The sequence below is a fragment of the Schistocerca piceifrons genome, chromosome X (genome assembly GCF_021461385.2).
Source record: "Schistocerca piceifrons isolate TAMUIC-IGC-003096 chromosome X, iqSchPice1.1, whole genome shotgun sequence".
NCBI lineage: Eukaryota > Metazoa > Arthropoda > Insecta > Orthoptera > Acrididae > Schistocerca > Schistocerca piceifrons.
Genome location: NC_060149.1, coordinates 164,576,510 through 164,600,314, shown reverse-complemented (window position 1 = coordinate 164,600,314; position 23,805 = coordinate 164,576,510). Strand labels below are relative to the sequence as shown.

General features: G+C 37.6%; 1 protein-coding gene across 2 annotated transcripts in view; it reads right to left on the bottom strand.

Annotated features, from left to right (window-relative positions):
* Window positions 1–23,805, bottom strand: part of LOC124721651 (cysteine--tRNA ligase, mitochondrial) — a 99,312-nt gene that overhangs the window by 26,678 nt on the left and 48,829 nt on the right. For both annotated transcript variants that reach the window (XM_047246717.1, XM_047246718.1), the window contains 4 exons: window positions 16,485–16,618; window positions 10,462–10,593; window positions 973–1,109; window positions 759–884 (listed from right to left, as the gene is read on the bottom strand). In XM_047246717.1, the coding sequence (XP_047102673.1) occupies window positions 759–884; window positions 973–1,109; window positions 10,462–10,593; window positions 16,485–16,618 (529 nt within the window). The remainder of the gene's footprint in view (window positions 1–758; window positions 885–972; window positions 1,110–10,461; window positions 10,594–16,484; window positions 16,619–23,805) is intronic.

Here is a 23,805-nt window from a genome sequence, read left to right as displayed (position 1 = left end):
GATGGTTCACCAAGAAATGTAGAGATAAGATGGCAGTCCCCATTTTATTCCAAATTGTGGGACATGGCATGACATGTAAAGCTTGTACAACTAATGAGAGTGGAAACTCTAGGCTGAGTCACAGCTGATCATCATCTGTTCTTCCAGTTGAGAAACAAGAAAATTAGTTTTCATAAAAATTTAAGACAATGCACTGCAGAGATTGCCTCTTCATATAATTTCATTATTGATACTGCTCATCTTATATATTGGTTGGAGATGAATATCTGTGGTCATGGAAGAAGACAACAGATGGCCATGTATTTGTACAATCTACAGAATTAATTACATAAACCTGACTATACTAAAATCTTGGAAACTTACACAAATAGCTGTGACAGTTCACGAACTAAGTTAAAACATTCAGGTCCCCTTGTACTCATAACAGTACTTAGAATTATGCCTTGTGAAGGTATGTACTAGTCAACAAATACATCCAAATGCAATTTTAATGGTGTTATCAACTGAATTTTTGATTTAATACAATTAAAAAAATATTGTGTGACATGAAAGGAATAATCTGAAATATAATACCACAAGATAATAGAGAATAAATAAAGTGTGGACATTCTTGTGCATTCCTCTCAACTTGTTACTTGTGTATTAATGAAGATGAGTTTAGTTATTATCAAACAAATTTCTCTATTCTACAAAGTACATACAAAAATAATCTTCAATAACAAATTTAATAAAAACTGAACATAATACTTATTACTTACATTCCTTTTATTTGACAGCATTTTATTTACAAAGTGAATCAGATTCATTATAATACTTGTTGTTTTACTTGTGTCAAAGTCATCAGCCAGTGCTGAATGAATACTGATCCTTGCCTCTTCTAATGACTGAAAAGCAAAATATACACTAATGAGAATATTTACCTTTCAGTACTTTATTTACAATTTCTTCAATAAAGCAATAAAACTAATATACCTTCAGAACTTCAGGTTCATCAATTACTCCTGTATCCTTATATCCATTTATAGAAGCTTCACAGTCTACAAGAAAATCCTTAATCTTTCTGTACACTCCTCGAGCATGCTCCATTGATGAGTGGGTAAACTCAATGCCTGTAAAAAGCATAGGTAAACTTAAAAAAAGTCACTATCACTAATCCTGAAAGCAATAAATCATACAAAAAGCTTTGAGAAAACTTTAACATAACATCAAGAGCACAGTGTGAGCAAAGCTGCTTATACTAATCTTCCGCATGCTAAATTCTTCCTTAGTAAGCCACTAAAACAGAACAACAAATGAAAGCAAAGGTTTCATTTGATCCCCACAATCAATACAACAACACAGATATCTTAGTGACACCTAAACCTACATTACATCAGACTTCCGTTACAGAAAACTGGCGTCCTTATAATATCATAATGTTAAATAAGACAAAATTGCCTTTTTTTTATTACTGATGCAATTATATTGAGAGAAAGCCACTCATCAATTTGAGGGGGACCTCAGATATGATAATATTGCAAAATTCTGCTCCCTATGAAATTGGAAAACATGGGTGGTGGTGGTGGGTGGGGGAAGTGAAATATTTAATGAGACAAACATGAGTAACTTTCACAAAAATCATTATCTTTCTAATCTTTCTAACCCAGTCTTCGCGACTGAGCAAGGTATTAAATTCAACTACAAATCTACAACTAAAACCAAATGTGAATGAGAACAGTATTAATTTACCATCAATAAGCAAGTCTCTCAATGTATTATTGTCTTTTATGAAATACAGAAAAATTATAAAAGGTGAAATAAGACACCACAAGCAGAGTTAATACACTTAAAGATGGTAAGGAATAGCCACCAAACTACCAAGCACGAGTATTCCCAAATTAAAATTAAATCCAACATTATGACTCTCACAAACTCACAAAACTGGTCCTATATGAGTAAGGACACTTTTTTAAAAAACTTCTACAGATGTGCAAACTAAATGTAAGTACGTAATTCCACAGTCAGGCCCAGAGGACCACATGCTGCCGACTGACCATCATGTCATCCTCTTTCATATAGCATCATTTGGAAATGTCATGGAGGGGGATGGGGTGAACACACTGTACACTGCTCTCCTGGACATTGTCTGCATTTCAGATGTTGGAACCTTTACTTCTCATTCAAGCAGCTCCTCAACTGGCATCATGGGACTGACTGCACCCCATTCCAGTCCTTCCATCAAAGAAAAATCCATGGCAGTACTGAAAAATTGAACCCGGGTCCTCTGCATGGCAGTCACACATGCTAACTGTTGTAACCGTGACTGGAACAGTTGCAGGGTGGCCCAGAACGAAGTGCGGAGGGACCAAATGGAGAGCAGACCGCGAACAAACAAACAAACAGAAAGGACGGACACGAACAACGACGGACGACTGAGTGAGACCTTATGACGACAACACGCAAGAAGCAATGGGGTGACAGAGACAACCAAATGAATTCACAATGTCCACTTGTAACGAAACCAAAGTACTGTAAACACGCTGTCTGTTGCTGAGAGGTCAATAGACTCCACGGAGTTCAGACTGCCTAGCTCAGCGAGAGGCAGGCACTTATATACATAACAAGGCATGCCACTATTGGCTGCTGGGACCATGTGTTCTACCGTGGCACCCTCATGTTGTACTCGAGCCAGGAACATGCGTAGCCGTGGTTTACGGCGCGATAGCTATAGAGACCTCTAGTGGTAATCGGGGTCCATGCTGTGTGGCGCGGATTCAAAACCCGCGGCGCTTGGTACCAGACTGACTGCTCAGCAATGGAGATGGATGTAAACTATATGTTGGAACATTCATTCAGCTACACAGTATGTGGAAAAGATTTCACACAGGTCACAGATTACATCTCGTCAGACTGGGACAGACATTTTTTAGTAGTTTGCTTTCCTAAAAGGTGCACATGAAATTAAGTTTGCAACATGAGTTTACATACGTCATTTTTCTGAAGGACAATAAGAGTAATTAAGCAAGCAGTGTTATCAAATAGCAGTGATTTCTCCCAAGATCAAGAGAAATGACAAAAACAGTGCTTTTTTATGAAAGAAAAAACACTCCAACAGTTCTAACTTGGGCAGCCGCAGAACGTCAAAATCATACAGGCCATATACTTATTTCTGCTTAAATTAAAACAAAAATAAAGACAGAACATTTATGTTGCTAAAAATTAATATTATTTGTATTTTCCTAGCACTACGAGGTGAACACTGTCTAGCACACTGTTTAGCTTCATTCCTCATGGACATGTGGGCATCATATTAGGAAACTGAGAAAAAATTGTGATGCTGGAATTTATATCAGGTATGGTTTAATTAGACATTACACCACACTGCTCAAAACTATATGGAGAGTCCAGTCCTATAAGACTGATTAAAAGAAATATAATAATTGCTAGCTTATTTGAGTCTCATCATGGTGATATCAACACATTTTTCCTTTTTTCAAACTTTGAGTTAATGGTGAGAGAAACTACTGAAATTTAAATTAAAGGTGTTATCTCTGGAAATTTCAACATTGAAATGGCACAGTTCAGAGCAAAACATTAACACTTTGTGATTGCGAAAATTGTATTGCATGTACAAATGTCCCATACATTACGATACCTGCTTATATAATATTATTGTTAACTTTTACATAAACGATTATATGGGTAATTTGCAGGTGGAATTTTTGAAGACCATGAACCATTTCTTCTAATACACTATCATAAGCAACCAATTCATTCCAATAAAATTGGTGTCATGGGTAAGAGCTCAGAAGAGGTACATTGCACACCGGCATCCAAAATTAATGCAACAAACTGCTATTTCTCTGTCCTGCGTCTAATTCACGATATAATCATGCAAACTGTCAACAGATGTCTGTATGATCATGTTCTGCACAGAAGATGGCATTTCGGTCAATGCAAAACCACGCCAACGATGATGTCGGGGCATCTATCAAACAGAGTAGCATTTGCTGGGTAGTTCCACATCAACAATTGCCACGTACACAGTCACAGAAAGTGCAGTATGGTACAGTGAAACCACCTTCCAGACTTCCTCCGGAGGAGGGCCACAGGAATAATGGAGGCGGGACAGTCGCAAACTAATTTCTCCCAATGGCTTAACATGAATCGTTCTGTTGTTTGTTGGATGTGGCAACAGTTTATAGAGACCACAACTGTATTACGAAGACCAGGCCAGATCCAACCACATATGACATCAGAAAGAGCTGGCCATTATGTGGCTGTGAGGGCACAACAGTATCACCTTCGTACTGTGCAGCTGCTGGCATCTTTTCTCACAGCATCCACTGAATGTGTTGTATCGAAACAAACGGTGTAGAGAAGGCTTTGACAGAGTGGCCTTTATTGTTGGAGACCTACTGTATGTTTGCCCCTTTCACAAAAGGAAACGGATAGAGTGAAGTTATCAACATGCCACCTCAACAGTGAGCCAATGTTCTTTTCACAGATGAGTCCCGATTTGGTCTGTAGAGTGGTTCTTGACTGATTCGCATCTGAACATGTGGAATATGATTTTGAGACCCGAACATTGTGGAAAGAGACCAGTGTCAAGGAGGATCCCTAATGGTGTGGGCAGGGATCATGTTGATCATTCGAACATCTCTTCACGAAATTGTGAGGGTGAATTGGAAAGATTTAACTGCTGACAGGTATCATGACAAGGTCTTGGGTCCTCATGTATGATTTTGCGAGGTGCTGTGCGCCCAGACTTCGTACTGATGGATGACAATGCTCGACCTCATAGAGCATCGAGTGGGTGATGTTTTCTTGGAAGCAGAAGATACTGTACGCATGGTGTGACATGCTCACCCTCCCGATATGGATCCCATAGAGCACGCCTGAGGTGCACTAGGTAGATGGGTTGCATCACATCAGCATCTACCAATCACTCTCCAAGACTTGAGAGCAGTTCCACAGGAAGAATGAACATTATTGCCTCAACATGACATTGATGACATTATTCGCAGCATGCTCCCTTGTTGTCATGTCTGTATTGCAGCCAAAGGTGGTCACACACGTTAGTGAGCACATTAACCAGTTGTCAGAATGCGTGTGCAAATCTGTTAAGTTGGAAAAAATGAAGAACATTTTCGTCTACTGTTATGCATGTTGTAGTTGTTTATGTTCTGTATTCTTTACATTGTTTCTACTTTATCATTACCTGTCTGTACTGTTTTGTGGCAAAATAAATTCAGCCTTGCTAAATTTCCTTTTGTTGCTTTGATTTTGGACATCAGTGTATTATTTATTGATAATTCCAACAACACAAATTGGAACTCATATTTGAGTGTCAAATTGGAGAAGTTGAAGTTGAAAGTGCTTTTGATAATTAATACAAGGGTTGGAATTTAACGGCAACTATTTATTCACAACCGATACAAAAGGGTTACATGTTTGCACCTGTTACTGTACTTCCAAGTAGTCACCAGCGTTGTGTAGAACCTGTTGCCAACTATGTGGATGGTGTAGTATACCGTTAGCAGAGCCTGTTGTAGTGGGACGTGAAATTGAAGTGTAACCCATCCACCAGTGTCAGCCCAGTTTGCAGGTGAATATAAGTTTAATTTAGTTTTTGTTTATGTATTTTTGTAATATTTGTAATGGTTGTGAATTGTCTAAAGTTTTGTATTTATTTTTTATGTTTCATGTACGGAGAGGGCGGCGCAACGAATGGAGACAGCATCTTCGCTGCCGGGACCAGAGAGAAAATTGCTGACCACTATACGTTGCGGGTCGACAGCCAAAGAGCAACAGAAGATCCTGAAACCGAGTTGTTGCGTCGTGCTTCTAAAAATTGAAAAATTGAGATTTTTTAATGTTTCTACAACAATAACGTCATAGAAAGTTTAATCATGTTGTAAATGTTCAGTTCTATCTTGTCAAGGCTCAGGTTCACGTCTATATGTAGGAAGATAATAAACTAGTGGATGCTACTGAAGTTTAAATACATGTTCCGAGAATTTATTTATGAAGAATTATGTTAAGTAATTTATTTGACAAGATTATTAATTTTGACAACGTTCATCGCGAGTTTGAATCTCGAAACTTTATTCAATGTGGTTCTAATATCTATTAAAGCAGATAACTTGCATCAATATAATTTCTGAGAAGAAACAAACGACATCTAAATTGAAAAAGTTTGTGCAAACCAATTGGCCTGAGTGACGTAATTCTGCGCATACGACTCAAATGATGATGTTTTAATTACAGATTCGTTCAAGAACCATTTAGAGACAATTTAAAAAGAACTTAAATAATTTTGAAGTGTGTTGTAACTGACATAGGTGACGAAGTCTGCACATGGTCATACACACACACACACACACACACACACACACACACACACACACAAAAAAAAAAAAAAAAAAAAAAAAAAAAAAAAAAAAAAAAAAAAAAAAACATTTATACAAAACTTACGTCGTTACACTACACTGTACTGTTGATGGTGCGAATGGAGTGGTCTACGCTGCTCAGACACACTTGGAGCGCTATGATACAACATAGGAAACACGGAAGAAAAAAATACACAAGAAAAGTTAACAAAAGGAATGGGAAGTAACTTAACAAAGACTAGACTGGCTAATAGGGATGAACGAGATGTCAAAAGCAGATAGAGACACCTGAAGAACAGTATTCATGAAGTAACTTACAAAGCTATAGAAAAAAATACATATATAATGTAACAAAATCTGGTTTAACATAAAATGCCAAGAAAAAGTGTTGGGGAGAAGAAATGCAAGGAAAGTGTGGATTCAAGAAAGGAACAATATGACCCTAAAGGAAACATATTATAAAATCTGCCAGGAAATACAACGAACCCTAAGACAAGAGAAAAGGGAATACTACAACAATATGATAAAGAGAAACAGTTTTCTGGTGTGACGACAAGTGCCGGAACGAAGATCAAGAATGCAAGAGCAGAAAGGGCTGCGAGATGGCATTAGCCAATAGTACGCTGACTAGGATGACACCATGACTGTATCGGCATCTATACAAAGAGAATATTAGCACCGCACCGCCTAACCGCTGCCGAACTGGAAGACTAGCCATTATACTAACTCTACGGCAGTGACTTGTGAACTGTTTTGTTTTGCTTGTATTGAAATTGTATATGCCAAAGAAGATTGATTATTTGCATGTCGCTATTTGCTTGCAACATACCTCTGTGAATATGCGAAGTTAAGTATTGTCAGTTTAACTTATTGTAATAAACTCCATTAATGTGACTTTCTTGAATTGTTGTCTGTCAATCCAAGAATGTGGCTTTCTAGGCACTCTCTATTGGAGGAGTGGGCAGGATACTACACAGAGGGTGATTTCAAGCATCACATAGTAAGCCAATGTATCATATAAAAATCTTTTGGTAAATTTACTAAAAGAGAACAGTTTATTAAGATCAATATGGGAAAATACTGACCAACAAAAGTGACATACAAAAAGATGGAAGACATACTTTTTGCAAATCCTCTACTTTGATGATCCACAGTCATGCTTTAACTTGAAGCACCTCATACAGTTGATGTACAAGTCACCACTCCATCATTAAATTAAAGACTAAAATGGCTTGTGGTGAAGACCAGATATATGCTAAGATATTAAAGAATGAAGGATCACAACTGGAATTAGAACTACAGTCTTTAGCAGGAACAATTTGGAAGACAGAAACCGTAACTTACTGGAAAAACACAATTACATGCCCCATATTTTGTGCTATAACTGCAGAGGAATTGCTTTATTGGATATCACTTATAAAATCCTTGTGATATTCCTATTAAACAGACTCAGCTCAATAACTGAAGAACTAATTGGTGACTACCAATGCGGTTTTCACGGAAATATAGCCACATTAGGTCATTTATTCACTCTAAGACAAATAACAGAGAAGGTGTGGGAATTCAATGTAGACGTCCACATATTGTTTCTATGTTTCAAAAAGGCATATCTAGTATCCACTGACAGACACTCCTGAATACAATGAGGGAATCTGAAATACCATCAAAGCTGATCAGATTAGTTACAATGCGTATAAAGGAAACTTTAGGTTGCAGAACGACACATGTAGGAGAAACTGAAAATTTTAGGGTGTTCACTGGACTTTATTTATTTATTTAGTGTATGGCATTTAAGAACATTTCAGTATTGGATCATGTTATTCTACATTACATATATTCACAGACAAACATCTAGTTGTTGTATATATTAAATGGATTTTTGGGATGCCACGAGGAATTCTTGAAAGTCCCCACTGAACGCTCTAGCACTGCATTCTTCTCTGATACGTTGGATGGTCTGCTTAGGTGCGTCACAGTCACATACTAGTGAAGACAGCAGTCCCCATTTGAAGAGTGAGTCAGCACATCTCCCATGCCCAGTTCTTAGTCGGTTGACCAGATCTTGTGGGGCTGATCAAACCCAGGAACTGCCTCAGTAATACAAGACATTAGGTGGTAAGCTGTTGGGGCATCTGGAGTCATTCTCTTCTCCAAGAGTTGATGTCAGATCCAGTGAGGCTGTCGAAAGCAAAAGTAGGATGTCTGGAATGAAGCCTCTTGATACTCAGATTAGGTATATCGATAAGTACCGATAGTTCAGGGTTTGCTTCAATCTTGTTGTATTCCCTCACCAAGGCTGCTTCTCATTGTATTTTTGGGGGTGGTATATGACTCAGGACACATAGTCATATGTGAGGGGTAGACCTATGATGTCTTGAACGAAGCCTCTTGATACTCAGATCAGGTATATCGATGTGTACCGGTAGTTCAGCATCTGCTTCGATCATGTTGTATTCCCTGACCAAGGCTGCTTCTCCTCGTATTTTTGGGGGTGGTATATGACTCAGGACACGTAGCCATATGTGAGGGGTAGACCTAATGGTTCCTGAAATAATGTGTATGGTGTTGTTAAGTTCGACATAGATTTTGTTCACATGACTACTGTTTAGCCATACTGGACTGAAACAAGGGGACACCATTTCATCTACTGTATTTAATCTTGTCTTGGGAAGATAATAGAGAATTTAGTACGCCCAATCCCCAAGGGAGGTGTACGTTATTAGACTTGCCTACACAGATGATACAGCATTAGCACATAGTTCCAAAACAGATGAAGGTAAGACAGAATATCCAGTCATAAGTAAGAAAATCTAAAACGATTCTCCTTTGGCTGTAAAGACTTTGAAGACAGTTGACCACTTAACAGATGGAAAAACACTTCTCAGTTGTAGCAAAATCTTAAAAGATCACTCAGTACTAACTACAAAACCCACTTATTTGACTATTATACTGGTAACATTATCAGGATGTGAATCATTAATGTTTAGAAATGAAGATGAAGAAAAACTGTTAATATTCGAAATAAAAAAAAAAAAAACTACGATACATTCGTGGACTGAGGTAGGATGAAAATAACATGGAATGGAACAATAAGAAAAAATAAAAAATTAAGAGAGCTGTACAAACACTGTAACATTGCTTAAGTGCTAGAGAAGAAAGATTGAACTGGGCAGGCCATATAGCAATAATGATGGAAAGTAGACTACCTTAAACAGCATTTGGTACGGCAACAGATGGAAAAAGAGGAATACCCAGAATTAGGCACAGAGATAATATCCGGGATGACAAAGCTGGGATGAACATCAACATGAGTGGACAAACAATGCAGTCAACAGAAAGTAATGGAAGAGGCTCGTACAGCAGGTGTATGGTTGATAAGGTTCCTGCCATATGTAAAGTACATGTCATTTTTGTATTCTTAAGAAAGTTAAACATAGGCACTTCATTGTGATCTTCTTCAGTAAAACTGTTTTAAAAGACAGAATTTAGTATTTTGGCCTTCATTATATCAGTTTTGTTTTGGTGTTATCATGGTTGACAAGCATTTGGACAGACAATTTTGTTCCATTATCTGATTCTATATAGTATCAAACCATTTTAGCATTTTTGTGGCAGTACAGTATATAAGATCTTGATTCTGTGTTCACTCAATGGTTCTTGCATAGCTGTCCTTGCACGTTTTGGCTTCATTCAACTTTTGCTTTTCAGCAATGGTTGAGTTTCAATTGATTCAGCTATGCAAGTCTCCCTACTTTTGTGTAATAGTTTCCCAACACACTGTTGTTGAAAATGTTACATTTCTGCACTTAATTTCGAGTCAATTTCCAAATACATACTCTGCTCATTACAGTGTCTGTGTTCCCTCTCCATCAGATAGTCTTGTGTGTCACTGATGCTTCCAGAGACATGGAAAATCACAATGGACTTGCAGAAAAACTCAAACATTACTTTTTCATAATAAATGGTTTTTAAAATGTGGTGTCCCTCCAGCTATAATATGGTATTTTCCTCCTCTCTTTCTAGTAGAAACAGGCATGAGACTAAATATACCAACAAAGGTGGAACACATTTTATTCTTAAAAAAACTTACTGTTTCTGTAATGACTCAGCAAGCAGAACATTCTGAATTCATTAGAAGTGTATTCCTTCAAGAAATCAGAAATAGAAATGGTATTCTTCAGTGATTTTGACATTTTTCCACTTTCTTTCAGGTGTAAGTGACCTGCAAACAAAAATTTTATAATGGAGTGCAATCTTTCAACTCTCTGACAATGGAATGGCACACTGTAGCAACATATTTATAATAATGTCATATATTTCAGCTAATTGTATGTAACTGTTAAACTCTTAGCAGTTATGCAGCATGGATGAAATTAGGTGTTTAATGCCTCATTAACATCTTGGTCTTTAGAAAAATAGCACCATTTCAGCTACACGTTTTTAGGATATTTGGATTTTTCAAAGGATCTGTATCAATTTTTGCTTGAGGTGATTCAAGAAAACTACAGATAAGATGGATGCTACATCAGGGTTCTGAAACCTGCTTTCTTGAATACAAGCCCAGTTATGCCACTCTGCTCAGTCAATACCCAGTAAGAGCAAACACTTACAACCTTGCTAGACATGAAAGTAAATCTGACAAAATAAATAAAATGAGCATTCCAAATAAAACATAATAATAATTGAAAACAGTGTCTAATGATGCCAATAAATAAAGTAAGGATTCCTTCTTTGTTAAGATAGATGTTAAAATGTTTGGCAGTCTATCAAATTTGGAAAAAAAACATTGAAAACAATGTTTACTCACATTTAATAGTACTACTATTGGCATTTTAAGCAGAAACATAAATCACTGGCGTCTCTGTAGTATATTTACAATATATGTCTAGATAAATAAAATAAAGTAAGTCAATTCTTGATTTCCACTTTTATCCACTGGTTGATTTGTAATTTTGTCAGGTTTTCCATTCTGTTCTCGTACAATTAGGCACACCAGATTCATAACTTATTTGATATTAAATGGCCCCTAGAAATTCCTCACTCTTTACAAACATCCGTCAGTGAGTGTGCTGCATCTTCTCTTGCCCTGATGACTGTGGCAGTGCAAAGTGACATGAACTGCATGAAACATAGCATTGGAGAGTGATACTAATCCATGCCCCCCACAACTGGCACCCGCAACTTATGGGTGTTAACTGGAACTGGGCTCTAGGCAATATGTCATGCTTGATTGCATTCCAGCTGTGCTCAACAGGATTAGTTTTACGTGTTCTGGGGTATCACAAAACACATTTTAGGAGCAATGAAGTGATGTATTGCCTTGCTGAAGTTATAGGTTGCTAATGGGATGCTCTGGGAGAACAAACGTATTTGTAAAATTGGGCAGTAGATTCCTGTACTGTCTGCCAGTAAGAGACAATGGCAAGACATATCACGGCCTACATTACATCCCTGTAAACACAAAACAACAGAAAGTAGTCAAGTCATCATATTTTAAATTAATATATGTATACAATCCAGACAACTAAAATATTTTTGAAAAAAATATTTAAAAAATTTTAAGAAACCACTAAGCATGTTTGGATGGACATCTTGGTTGGCACAGTGGTAATTTTATTTAGGGGCCACTACATAGAGTAATGGTTAAAGTGCAGACATCATCATCAGGCAAATGAATAACATAACTTTCATGTAACTTAAACAGTTTAAGCAGCACATGCCAGGAAAGTTCTCAGGAGACACAAATGTCATGTGATCCATATGTAATTGGTGTTCAGAGTGACATCTCATGGCAATGAGGGAAGCTGCACACTACCATGCTGCGCAATCCACCCTAAATCTGTGTACATATTAGTGAAAACTGCACAGTAGTTCCTGAGATTACCCTTCACATATTGACAGAAAAACATGACAGGGGAACTCAACTTATAAAATATATAGATGTATAGAGTTTGGTAACAATAGTTTCATATGGCTCAGTGGCCTAGTGCAAGTCTTTCAATTAGACGCCACTTCATGTCTGTACTGAACAACACAGACTTGATCCATGAAGATGCATAGGCAGCACAAGAACTACAAACACCAAAAATGAAAATGACAATGTTACACAATCTCGACAATAGTGTCTCAGAGCAAATGCAGAATCATTGCCGCTGCAGTGAGAAATGAAGATCGGATTTGAATCTTTGCATGGTAATCTAATTTTTAGATATGTTTAAATCCGGAGGTATGCATAAAACATCATCTGAAATTGTGCTAAATGCATTTTCTGAAAATTATGTAGAGCAATTAGTCCATGCACCCACTTGAATAGTAAACGGTTGTGAAAACAGACGTGACCTCTTAGCAACAAATAATACTGAGCTAAGAACAAGCATCAAAATGGATAAAGGGATTGGTGAACAGACCATTGTCACAGCAAGACTGAATACTGTAACTCCCAAATCCTCCAAAAATTAATGAAAAATATATCAAAAATTAATGAGAAATATATCTACTCAAAAAAGCAGATAAAAATTTGCTTGACGCATTCCTCAGACACTACTTCCACTCCTTCCAAATTAACAGTGTAAGTGTAGACCAGGTGTAGATTGAATCCAAAGAAATAGTACTGAAAGCAACTGAGAGATTTATACCAAATAAATTAACAAATGACGGAGCTGATCCCTCATGGCACACAAAACAGATCAGAACACTGTTGCAGCAACAAAAAAAGCACGCCAAATTCAAACGAACACTAATCGCCTATATTGGCAATCTTTGACAGAATGAAATTTACTGCTGACTTCAATGTGAGATGCTTACAACTGTTTGTGCAATGAAACTTTGTCTCGAGACCTGACGGAAAATTCAAAGAGATTCTTGTTGTATGTAAAGTATGTTAGTAGCAAAACACAATCAATGGCTTCCCTGTGCAATGGCAATGGAAATATCATCGATCACAGAGCTGCTAAAGCAGAGTTACTAAACACACCGTCCAAAATTCCTTCATCAAAGAAGACATAGTAAGTATTACAGAATTAGAGACAAGAACAGCTGCCAACATGAGTAACTTAGAAGCTAAGTAGACATCTTTGGAGTAGTGAAGCAACTTAAATCACTTAATAAAAGCGAGTCTTCTGGTTCACACTGTGTACTAATTAGGTTCCTTTCAGAGTGTGTTGATGCAATAGCTCCATACTTAATCATATACAAAAGCTCACTCGACAAAAGATCTGTACCCAAAGACTGGAAAGTTGTTACAGGCCCACATCATTATCATCAATATGCAGCATGATTTTGGAGCATATATTGTGTCTGAACATCATTCATAACCTCAAACAGAATGGTCTCTTGACACACAGTCAACACTGATTTAGAAAACATTGTTCTTGTGAAACACAGCTAGCTCGTTACTCACACGAAGTGCTGAGTGCTATTGACAATGGATTTCAAATTGATTCTGTATTTCCAGAAGGCTTTTGACATTGTACCACACAAGCAGCTTGTAGTGCAATTGTTTGCTTATGGAATACTGTCTCAGTTACGTGACTGGATTCATAATTTCCTGTCAGAGAGGTCACAGTTTGTAGTAACTGACAGAAAGTCACCTAATAAAATGAAATTGATTTCTGGCAGTCCCCGAGATAGTGTTATGGGCTCTCCACCCTTCCTTCTCTATATAAATGATTTAGAAGACATTCTGAACAGCCGTATTAGGTTGTTTGCAGATGATGCTGTTGTTTACTGTCTATTAAACTCATCAGAAGATCAAAAGAAACTGCAAAATGATTTAGAAAAGATATCTGTATGGTGCAAAAATTGGCAAGTGACCCTAAATGTGTTGTCATCCACTTAAGTGCTAAAAGGAATCTGTTAAACTTCAGTTGCACAATAAATCAATTAAATCTAAAGGCCATAAATTTAACTAAATACCCAGGAATTACAATTACGAACAACTTAAATTGGAAAGAACACACAGAAAATGTTCTGGGGAAGGAGAACCGAAGATTGTGTTTTATTGGCAAACCACTAAGAAGGTGCAACAGATCTACTAAAAGATTGCCTACACTACATTTGTCTGTTCTCTTTTGGAGTACTGCTGTGGGGTCTGGGATCCTTACTAGTTATGATTAATAGAGTACTTTGTGAAAGTTCAAAGAAGAGCAACACATCTTGTATTATTGCGAAATAGGGGAGAGAGTATTACTGACGTGATACAGTATTTGGGGTGGAGATAATTAAAACAAAGGCATTTCTCGTTGTGGCGGGACTGTCTTATGAAATTTCAAACACCAACTTTCTCCTCCAAATGTGAAAATATTTTGTTGACACCGACCTACATCGGGAGAAACTATCATCATAATAAAATAAGGGAAATCAGAGCTTACCCAGAAAGATAGAGGTGTTCATTTTTTCTGCACGCTGTTCAAAAGTGGAAAAATAGAGAATTATTGTGAAGGTGGTTGGATGAATCCTCTGCCAGGCTCTTCACTGTCATTTTCAGAGTATTGATGTAGATGTAGATGCTCTTGATGGCAATAGCATCCATTTCACAATGGTAGTTAACTTTAATTCATCATGGTCCAACCAATTTGCATGAAATATTTATAAATTACAAATACAAACCTGCCTTGTAAGCAAGTTCAACTATTATACAATACGATATTATATTGCAGTGCCTGTGTTACTCCGAATTACAATGCAATGTTCATCTGGACATGCATGTGTGTCCAAAGGAACAGGCACTTCGACGACTACAGCCATTGTTGAATACGTTAAATGTATTTGCAACTGCAAATATGGACAACTATCAGCTGTAGAACGGAATGACGACAATGAAAATTTATGCTGGACCAGGACTCGAACCCAAATTTTCCGATTATTGCAAGTAGTCACCTTACCATTTAGCTATTTGTGCACGGCTCACAGCCAGATCCAAACTTCCAAATGTCATCAACCATGTGTCTACAGCCCGTACTCGTGCATCCATTATGCATATTCCTGTACAGGTGAGACATTTTACTTGAAAATAGCTTGCCCGTGGTTGGCAGATACATGCAATATTGCAGTGTCTGTCCTTCCATTCTACAGCTGATGGTTGTCCATATTTGCAACTGCGAATTCATTGAACATATTTTGTAATGGCTGTAGTTGCCACAATGTCTGTTCCTTTGGAGCATGGAAGCATGTCCAAATGAACATTACATTGTAATTTGCAGTAACACAGACATTGCAATAGTGTATTTATCCGCCGACACCATGCAAGCGACTTTCAGGTAAAATGTCTCAGCTATATGGGAATATAAATAATGAATGTATGAGTACAGGTTGCAGGCACATGGTTGACAACATATGATAGTTTGGGTCTGGCTGTGAGTCAAGCATGCATAGCCTAACGGTAAAGTGAATGCTCGAGATATGCGGCAAATGTGGATTCAAGTCCCAGTCTGGCACAAATTTTCATTGTTGTCATTCCACTCTACACACCGAGCGGGATGGCACAGCGGTTAGCATACTGGACTCATATTCAGGAGGAGGATAGTCGTTCAAACCCACTTCCAGCCATCCAGATTTAGGTTTTCTATGATTTCCCTAAATTGCTTCAGTCAGATGCCAGGATTGTTCCTTTGAAAGGGCATGGCCGACTTCCTTCCTCATCCTTCCCTAATCCGATGGGATCGATGACCTTGCTGTGTGGTCTCCTCTCCTAAATCAACCAACCAACTATTCTACAGCCGATGGTTGTCCATATTCAAAACTGCAAACATATTTAATGTAGTCCAACTATTAGTGAAAACAGCATCAAAATCCCTGCAATAGTTCTTGAGATTAGGCTGAACACACAGACAGAAGTGAGCAGAGGACTTCAATTTATGAATGTGGAGAAGATTTACATTGCCATAGAACCCCTAAAAATAAAAAAAAAAATAAAAAAAAAAAAAAGATCCTGCTAAGTGCCTCAGCCTACAAGTACAGAAAGATATACACTAAAACAATTTTTTCTAAAAACTATTCTTTGTTATTTCAAATGGATGAACTATATATGCTGGACAGTTATGAAAACTTGAATTAATTACTATTACCAAGCATTCTTGGATACATTACAAGTATGGTAAGTAACGGAAATCTTACCTGAATGAAGCCAGTAATTTGTCCATTGAGGGATACCATGATGTGCACAACACTGAGCTTCTTCATTTTCGTGATGCGGAAAAAGTAAATCAACACCTCCAGAATGGATGTCAATACTTTCTCCCAGGAGTGCACTAAAAGTAGACATCATTTCATAGAAAATTTTTATCGTGATTTCAATGAATTCACCTGCCATAAAAGCCAAAGATGAATCATGTCACTCAGGTTGATTAAAAATATTGATACATCACAACAAAGCTGACAGGTTTTCAAAACAAAATATTTAAGCATTAGAAGAAAAGTGGATACATAAAATTTAGGTGTTACATGAGTTGCTACTTTTTTGATTCTTAAACTATTTCTCCTTCTGTACTTTAAGTATGATCTACAAATAGCTCTTACCATAAAATCAATTAAATGGAAAAGTAGACAGTCATTTTTACAATACAACAATACCACAAATAAAAGAGAAAGTGAAAAGAAAATCTTTATCAGTGGAAATTCAAGGGCAGAATATAATATTGATATGAGGAGGGATCAAGAGGTGATGAAAAGTGGACAGGTATGTACAAAGAATGATAAACTGCTTGGTTCTGCCTGTCAGTTCTGAAGAAGCTAAGTAAGCAATTTATATGCCTGTCCACTGTTCACTGCCTGTTCTCATTAACTGATTAACTTAGGAATGTGGAACAAGTAAAGGTATATATTCAGGCCATTCCATGAAAAGTGAATTGTTACATATGTAACACTTCCTATTCCTTTGTTTAATAAAAAATCTACACAGCTTGCACTGCCAAACTTTCACTGTTCATTTTTATATTTAGGTCTGTCTGCTTTTTTAAATACTTTCATGTCAATTGTATAAATGTTTTGACTGTAACCATGGCATGACCCATTAACAACAGACAGACAAATCAGAGAAACTAAATCTTTAGCTGTATTAACAACACACTGTCACTACATTGTTTAATGCTACTCATGCTTATGACAGCTAAATTTAACCAAGTAAATTAAAAAGTAAGTTGTTTCAATAATGCTGCTGTTTCCTCATTTATATCAAATAGCTGCTGCTTTAGCTTGATATTTAGTCAATTACATTGCTATTTTTCAAAGAAAATAGTTACCTACACCTGAAATAGAAACCCCTGTTTACAGTCCTTTGTTATTTGTCACACATCTTTACAACAAACACTGCTGCTTGCCATGTAGTTAGCAGAACAATTCAATCCTTGAATCTAGATATTAAGATAATTTGTAGAAAGAGTGGATGAAGATGTATGTTTTTAACTTTCTTTTGAACTGCTTTGGATTCTCGATTTCTTGCTTTAAGTTGCATGGGAGCATGGTTGGCTGGTTGATTTGGGGGAGGGAACCAAACAGAGGGGTCAGCGGTTCGATGGGAGCATGTTAAACACCTTCGATCCATATTACACAACTCCGCTCTGAACCCCATGCAACGAGGCAAAATCTACATAGATTTGATTTTGAGTCTCGTATTAAAATTGTGTAGACTTTACAAAATAAGGTTATTGCTTGCTATTGCTGATTAACTACTTCATTTACTTTAGGTGGAGTAACCCAGATGATAATTCCATAAGACATCAGTGAGCAAAAATGTGCAAAATAAGCCAACACTGTTGTCTTTAGGTCAGTATAATGAGAGAGATACTTTTAAGGGCAAAACCTGAAAGAATTGTACAGAAAGTGTTTCATTTTGTGTATAAGCATTAATGTCTATTTCAGATGGTAGCAAATCTTTTTGCTCATTTGAAATTGCATAATATGAGTCTTTGCAAGATTAAGCTGAATTTTTGGCTGTGAACCACTTGAAGACCTGTTGAGCTATCAGCAGAGCTGTGCCTGTTAAGATTGAGTCTTTACCAATGATCAGTATTCTTGTGTTATCACCAAACACTACAGTTTTTGAACCATACTAAAGTCACTGGAAGATAATTTGTGTAGGTTAAAAATGAGAATGAGGCCAGTACCAAGTCTGGTGGGATAACATGTTAGGTTCCCCCTACTGTGATGTTAGTTTCATGCCAGTGACACAGTCTGTCCTCTGCTTTCTGTTATGAAAGTAAGATTCCAGCCAAATCAAGTGGCAGTTAACAAGCTTTGCTCAGATAAATGAGTCAGTACTCTGTCATAGGTAAGTTTCTCAAATAGTTTGGAAATGACTGAAAGAGTCTGATTCTGACTGCGCATTTAACGAGACCAAACAGCTCAGGCCATGTCTCCTGTTCACCTTCACAGGACACAAGCAAGGCACCCATTCTGCCTGAATATAGTGAAAATTCTGTGTTCGAATGTGAGAAACTGTTTTAAATGTTTGTGTAGCATGTATCTGAGGCGGAACAAGGGAACCAGCCAGGTATACACTTCTAGTGGGATGTGGGAAACAGCCTAAAAACCACATCCAGGCTGGTTGGCACACCATTCCTCATCATTAATCCTCCAGGTGGATTCAATCCAGGGCCAGTGTACCCCCCTGTCCCAGAAGCAGTCATGTTAGCACGTGCAGCTAAGAGGGCAGATATATTTCATGCATATTAGTTTTCTTATCAGGCAGAGTTCTGTGCTTTATTAACTGTGTAGTACACAGAACTGCTGTTTGCATCATGGCACACATTTGTTTTTGTGTTTCAAGAGCCACTTGTAGTTGTTAGATTCCCCAGCTGAGTGACAGATCCCCTAGCAGCAGCAGCAGCAGCAACGGCAGAGCATTATAGTACTGTGAGTTGTCACAGCTTCTCATAAAAAGAGACTTACTTTACATTTTGTCAGGGTCTCATGAACATGCAGAAAGGGCTTCAGTTTTAAAGGGCGCAGGATGAACGCAGGAAGAGGGCAGACATAGGAACAATCAATATTGTAGTTGTAAACTGCCATGGCTGTGTTGGAAAAGAAGCAGAGGTCGAAGCACTAGTAGAAAGCACTGAATCTCAAATCATTATACGTACGGAAAGCTGGCTAAATCTGGATATATGTTCAGCTGAAAATTTTACAAAGAAGCTAACTATGTTCAGAAAGGATAGGTTAAATACAGTTGGTGGTGGAGAGTTTATTGCTATCAGTAGTAGTTTACCTTACAGTGAAACTGAAGTAGATAGTTAATGCGAGTTAGTATGGATAGAGTTTATACTTGACAACTGGAATAAATTAATAATTGGTTCCTTTTACCAGCCCCCTGTGTCCAACAGTTCCAAGAAAACTTGAGTGTCATTTCAAATACATACCCCACTCATACAACCATAGTTGGCAGTGGCTTCAGTCTACCCTCAATATGTTGGCAAAAAAATGTGTCTAAAGTCTGAGGTAGGCATTAAACGTCATCCAAAATCATACTGAATGCCTTCTCAGAAAATTATTTTGGACTACTAGTTCGGGAGCCCACTCGAAGTGTAAATGGTTGTGAAAACATATGAGCAAAAATTAACACAAAATACATATATTCAAAAAAGCAGATAACAGTTTGCTTGTCACCTTCCTAGGAGGAAGCCTCCACTCTTTCCAATCTGTGTAGGTAGGCATAGACCAGATGTGGTTTAAATTCAAAGAAATGGTATCGACAGCAATTGAAGAGGTATACCAAATAAATTAATAAGAAATGGCACTGATCCCCCATAGTACACAATACAGGTCAGAACACTACAGCAGAAGTAGCGAAAAAAGGGTGCCCAATTTAAAAGAAAGCAAAATCCCCAAGATTGACGAAGTTTTACTGAAGCTTCAAATTTAGTGTGAACTACAATGCACGGTGCTTTTAATAGGTTCCACAATGAAACTCTGTCTCAAAATCTGGCAGAAAACCCAAAGAGATTTTGGTCAATTGTTAAGTACAGCAGTGGCAACATGCAATCAATACCTTCACTGCATGATAACTATGGTGATGTTATTGATGACAGCACCACTAAGGTAGAGTCACTAAACACGGTTTTCCAAAATTCCTTCATAAAAGAGCATTAAGTAACTATTCCAGAATTCAAATCAAGAACAACTACTAACATGAGTAACTTAGGAGTAGATATCCTTGGTACAGCAAAGCAGCTTAAAACGCTTAAGACTGGCAAGGCTTCTGTTCCATACTGTACACTAGTCAGGTTCCTTTCAGAGTATGCTGATACAATAGCTCCATACTTAGCAATCATATACACCCACTCACTCGTAGAAAGATCTGTACCTAGAGACTGGAAAGCTGCACAAGTCACACCAATACCCAAGAAAAGAAAGAGGAGGAATCTCCTGTATTACAGACCCATATCGCTAATGTTAATTTGCAGTAGGATTTTGGAACATATACTGTGCTTGAACATTATGAATCACCTTGAAGAGAATAGTCTGCCCTGGTAGCTGAGGGGTCAGCGCGACAGACTGTCATACCCAACAGCCTGGGTTCGATTCCCGGCTGGGTCGGAGATTTTCTCTGCTCAGGGACTGAGTGTTGTGTTGTCTTTATCATCATTATTTCATTCCCATCGACCTGCAAGTCATCGAAGTGGCATCAACTCGAAAGACTTGCACCAGGCGAACGGTCTACCCGACAGGAGGCCATAGCCACATGGCATTTCCATTTTACCTTGAAGAGAATGATTTATTGACAAACAGCGAACACAGATTCAGAAAATATTGTTCCTGTGAATCACAAATAGCTCTTTATTCCCATAAAGTAATGAGAGCTATTGACAGGGGACATAAAATTGAATACATATTTTTAGATTTCTAGAAGGCTTTTGACACCATTCCTCACAAGCAACTTCTAATTAAATTACGTGGCTATGGAGTGCCATCTAAGCTGTGTGACTGGATGCATGATTTCCTGTCCAAAAGGTCACACTTCTTAATAACTGACGGAAAGTCATCGAGTAAAACAGAAGTAATGTATAGCGTTCCCCAAGGAAGTGTTATAGGCCCTTTGTTGTTACTTACCTACATAAATGATTTAGGGGACAATATGAGCAGACCTCTTAAGATTGTTTGCGGATGATGCTGTCATTTACAGTCATGTAATGTCATCAGATGATCAAAAAGAATTGCAAAATGATTTAGACAAAATATCAGTACAGGTGCAAAAAGTGGCAATTGATTCTAAATCATGAACGGCATGAAGTCGTCCATATAAGCAGTAAAAAGAATCTGCTAAGTTTCAGTTGCATGATAAATCACACAAACCTAAAGGCAATAAACACAACCACATACTTAGAGATTACAGTTACGAATAACTTAAATTGGAATGATGTGGGGAAAGCAAACCAAAGACTGTGATTTATTGGCTGTCATGTAATGTCATCAGATGATCAAAAAGAATTGCAAAATGATTTAGACAAAATATCAGTACAGGTGCAAAAAGTGGCAATTGATTCTAAATCATGAACGGCATGAAGTCGTCCATATAAGCAGTAAAAAGAATCTGCTAAGTTTCAGTTGCATGATAAATCACACAAACCTAAAGGCAATAAACACAACCACATACTTAGAGATTACAGTTACGAATAACTTAAATTGGAATGATGTGGGGAAAGCAAACCAAAGACTGTGATTTATTGGCTGACAACATCGAAAAAGTAATAATTTTACAAAAGAGACTGCTTACACTATGCTTGTCTGTTCACTTCTGGAGTACTGTGTGTAGTGTGGGATCTGCTTCAGATAGGATTGCTGGAGGACTTTGAAAAAGTTCACAGAAGGGCAGCTCATTTTGTATAATCATGAAATAGGAGACAGAGTGCCACAGATATGATACATGAATTGGGGTGGCAGTCATTACAACAAAGGCATTTTTCGCTGCATGACTTTCTGGTGAAATTTAAATCACTAACTTTCTCCCCAGAGTGTGAATATATTTTGTTGAAGCTCACCTACATAGGGAGAAATGATCATCATAATAAAATAAGAGAAATCAGAACTCGTATGGAAAGATTTAAGTGTTCATTTTTATTGTGCACTGGTGAACTGGAAGATGAGAAATGAGGTCTGTAATTAAAGGAGGTTTGCTTATCTCCAGTTTTATAGATGGGTGTTGTTATATTTCAATCTGTGTTCATTAACTAATTAGAAAGATAACTTAATGATAATCCTATCAAGCCAGGACAAGATATAAATAATTTGCTAGAAACACTATCATAGTCAGCAGAGCTACTACTTCTTTAATGACAGATAAATTCTGTAATCTCCTTATGGGTCGTATTTTTGAAACTAATATTTATTAGTGGTGCTTGCAGTTAACTTCCCTATTATGTAAAATAATAAAGTGAACAAAATATTTACGCTTTACATCATTCATGAAATTGTTAACTTTTCATAGAACCTGTGACTCTTCAAATACTGTGAGCATTTCAAAACCTGCTGATATGTTCCAGTTTTCATCTTATCCAGCTTTTAACAAAAACATTTTTTTTGCAGTATACAGGTTTCTGGCTTATCCATTATTTATTATTATTTACAGAAAATGCAATTTCTTCCAGATACAGATTTTGGTATACATGGTGAGTCACCTAACATTACCGCTGGATATATTTCGTAAACCACATCAAATACTGACGAATCGATTCCACAGACCGAACGTGAGGAGAGGGGCTAGTGTAATTGGTTAATACAAACCATAAAAAAACGCACTGAAGTAAGTTTTTTAACACAAACCTACGTTTTTTTAAATGGAACCCCATTAGTTTTGTTAGCACATCTGAACATATAAACAAATACGTAATCAGTGCCACTTGTTGCATTGTAAAATGTTAATTACATCCAGAGATATTGTAACCTAAAGTTGACGCTTGAGTACCACTCCTCCGCTGTTCGATCGTGTGTATCAGAGAGCACCGAATTACGTAGGGATCCAAAGAGAACGGTGATGGACCTTAGGTACAGAAGAGACTGGAACAGCACATTACGTCCACATGCTAACACCTTTTTATTGGTCTTTTTCACTGACACACATGTACATTACCATGAGGGGTGAGGTACACGTACACACGTGGTTTCCGTTTTCAATTACGGAGTGGAATAGTGTGTGTCCCGGCATGTCAGGCCAATAAATGTTCAATGTCGTGGCCATCATTTGCTGCACACAATTGCAATCTCTGGCGTAATGAATGTCGTACACGCCGCAGTACATCTGGTGTAATGTCGCCGCAGGCTGCCACAATACGTTGTTTCATATCCTCTGGGGTTGTAGGCACATCACGGTACACATTCTCCTTTAACGTACCCCACAGAAAGAAGTCCAGAGGTGTAAGATCAGGAGAACGGGCTGGCCAATTTATGCGTCCTCCACGTCCTATGAAACGCCCGTCGAACATCCTGTCAAGAGTCAGCCTAGTGT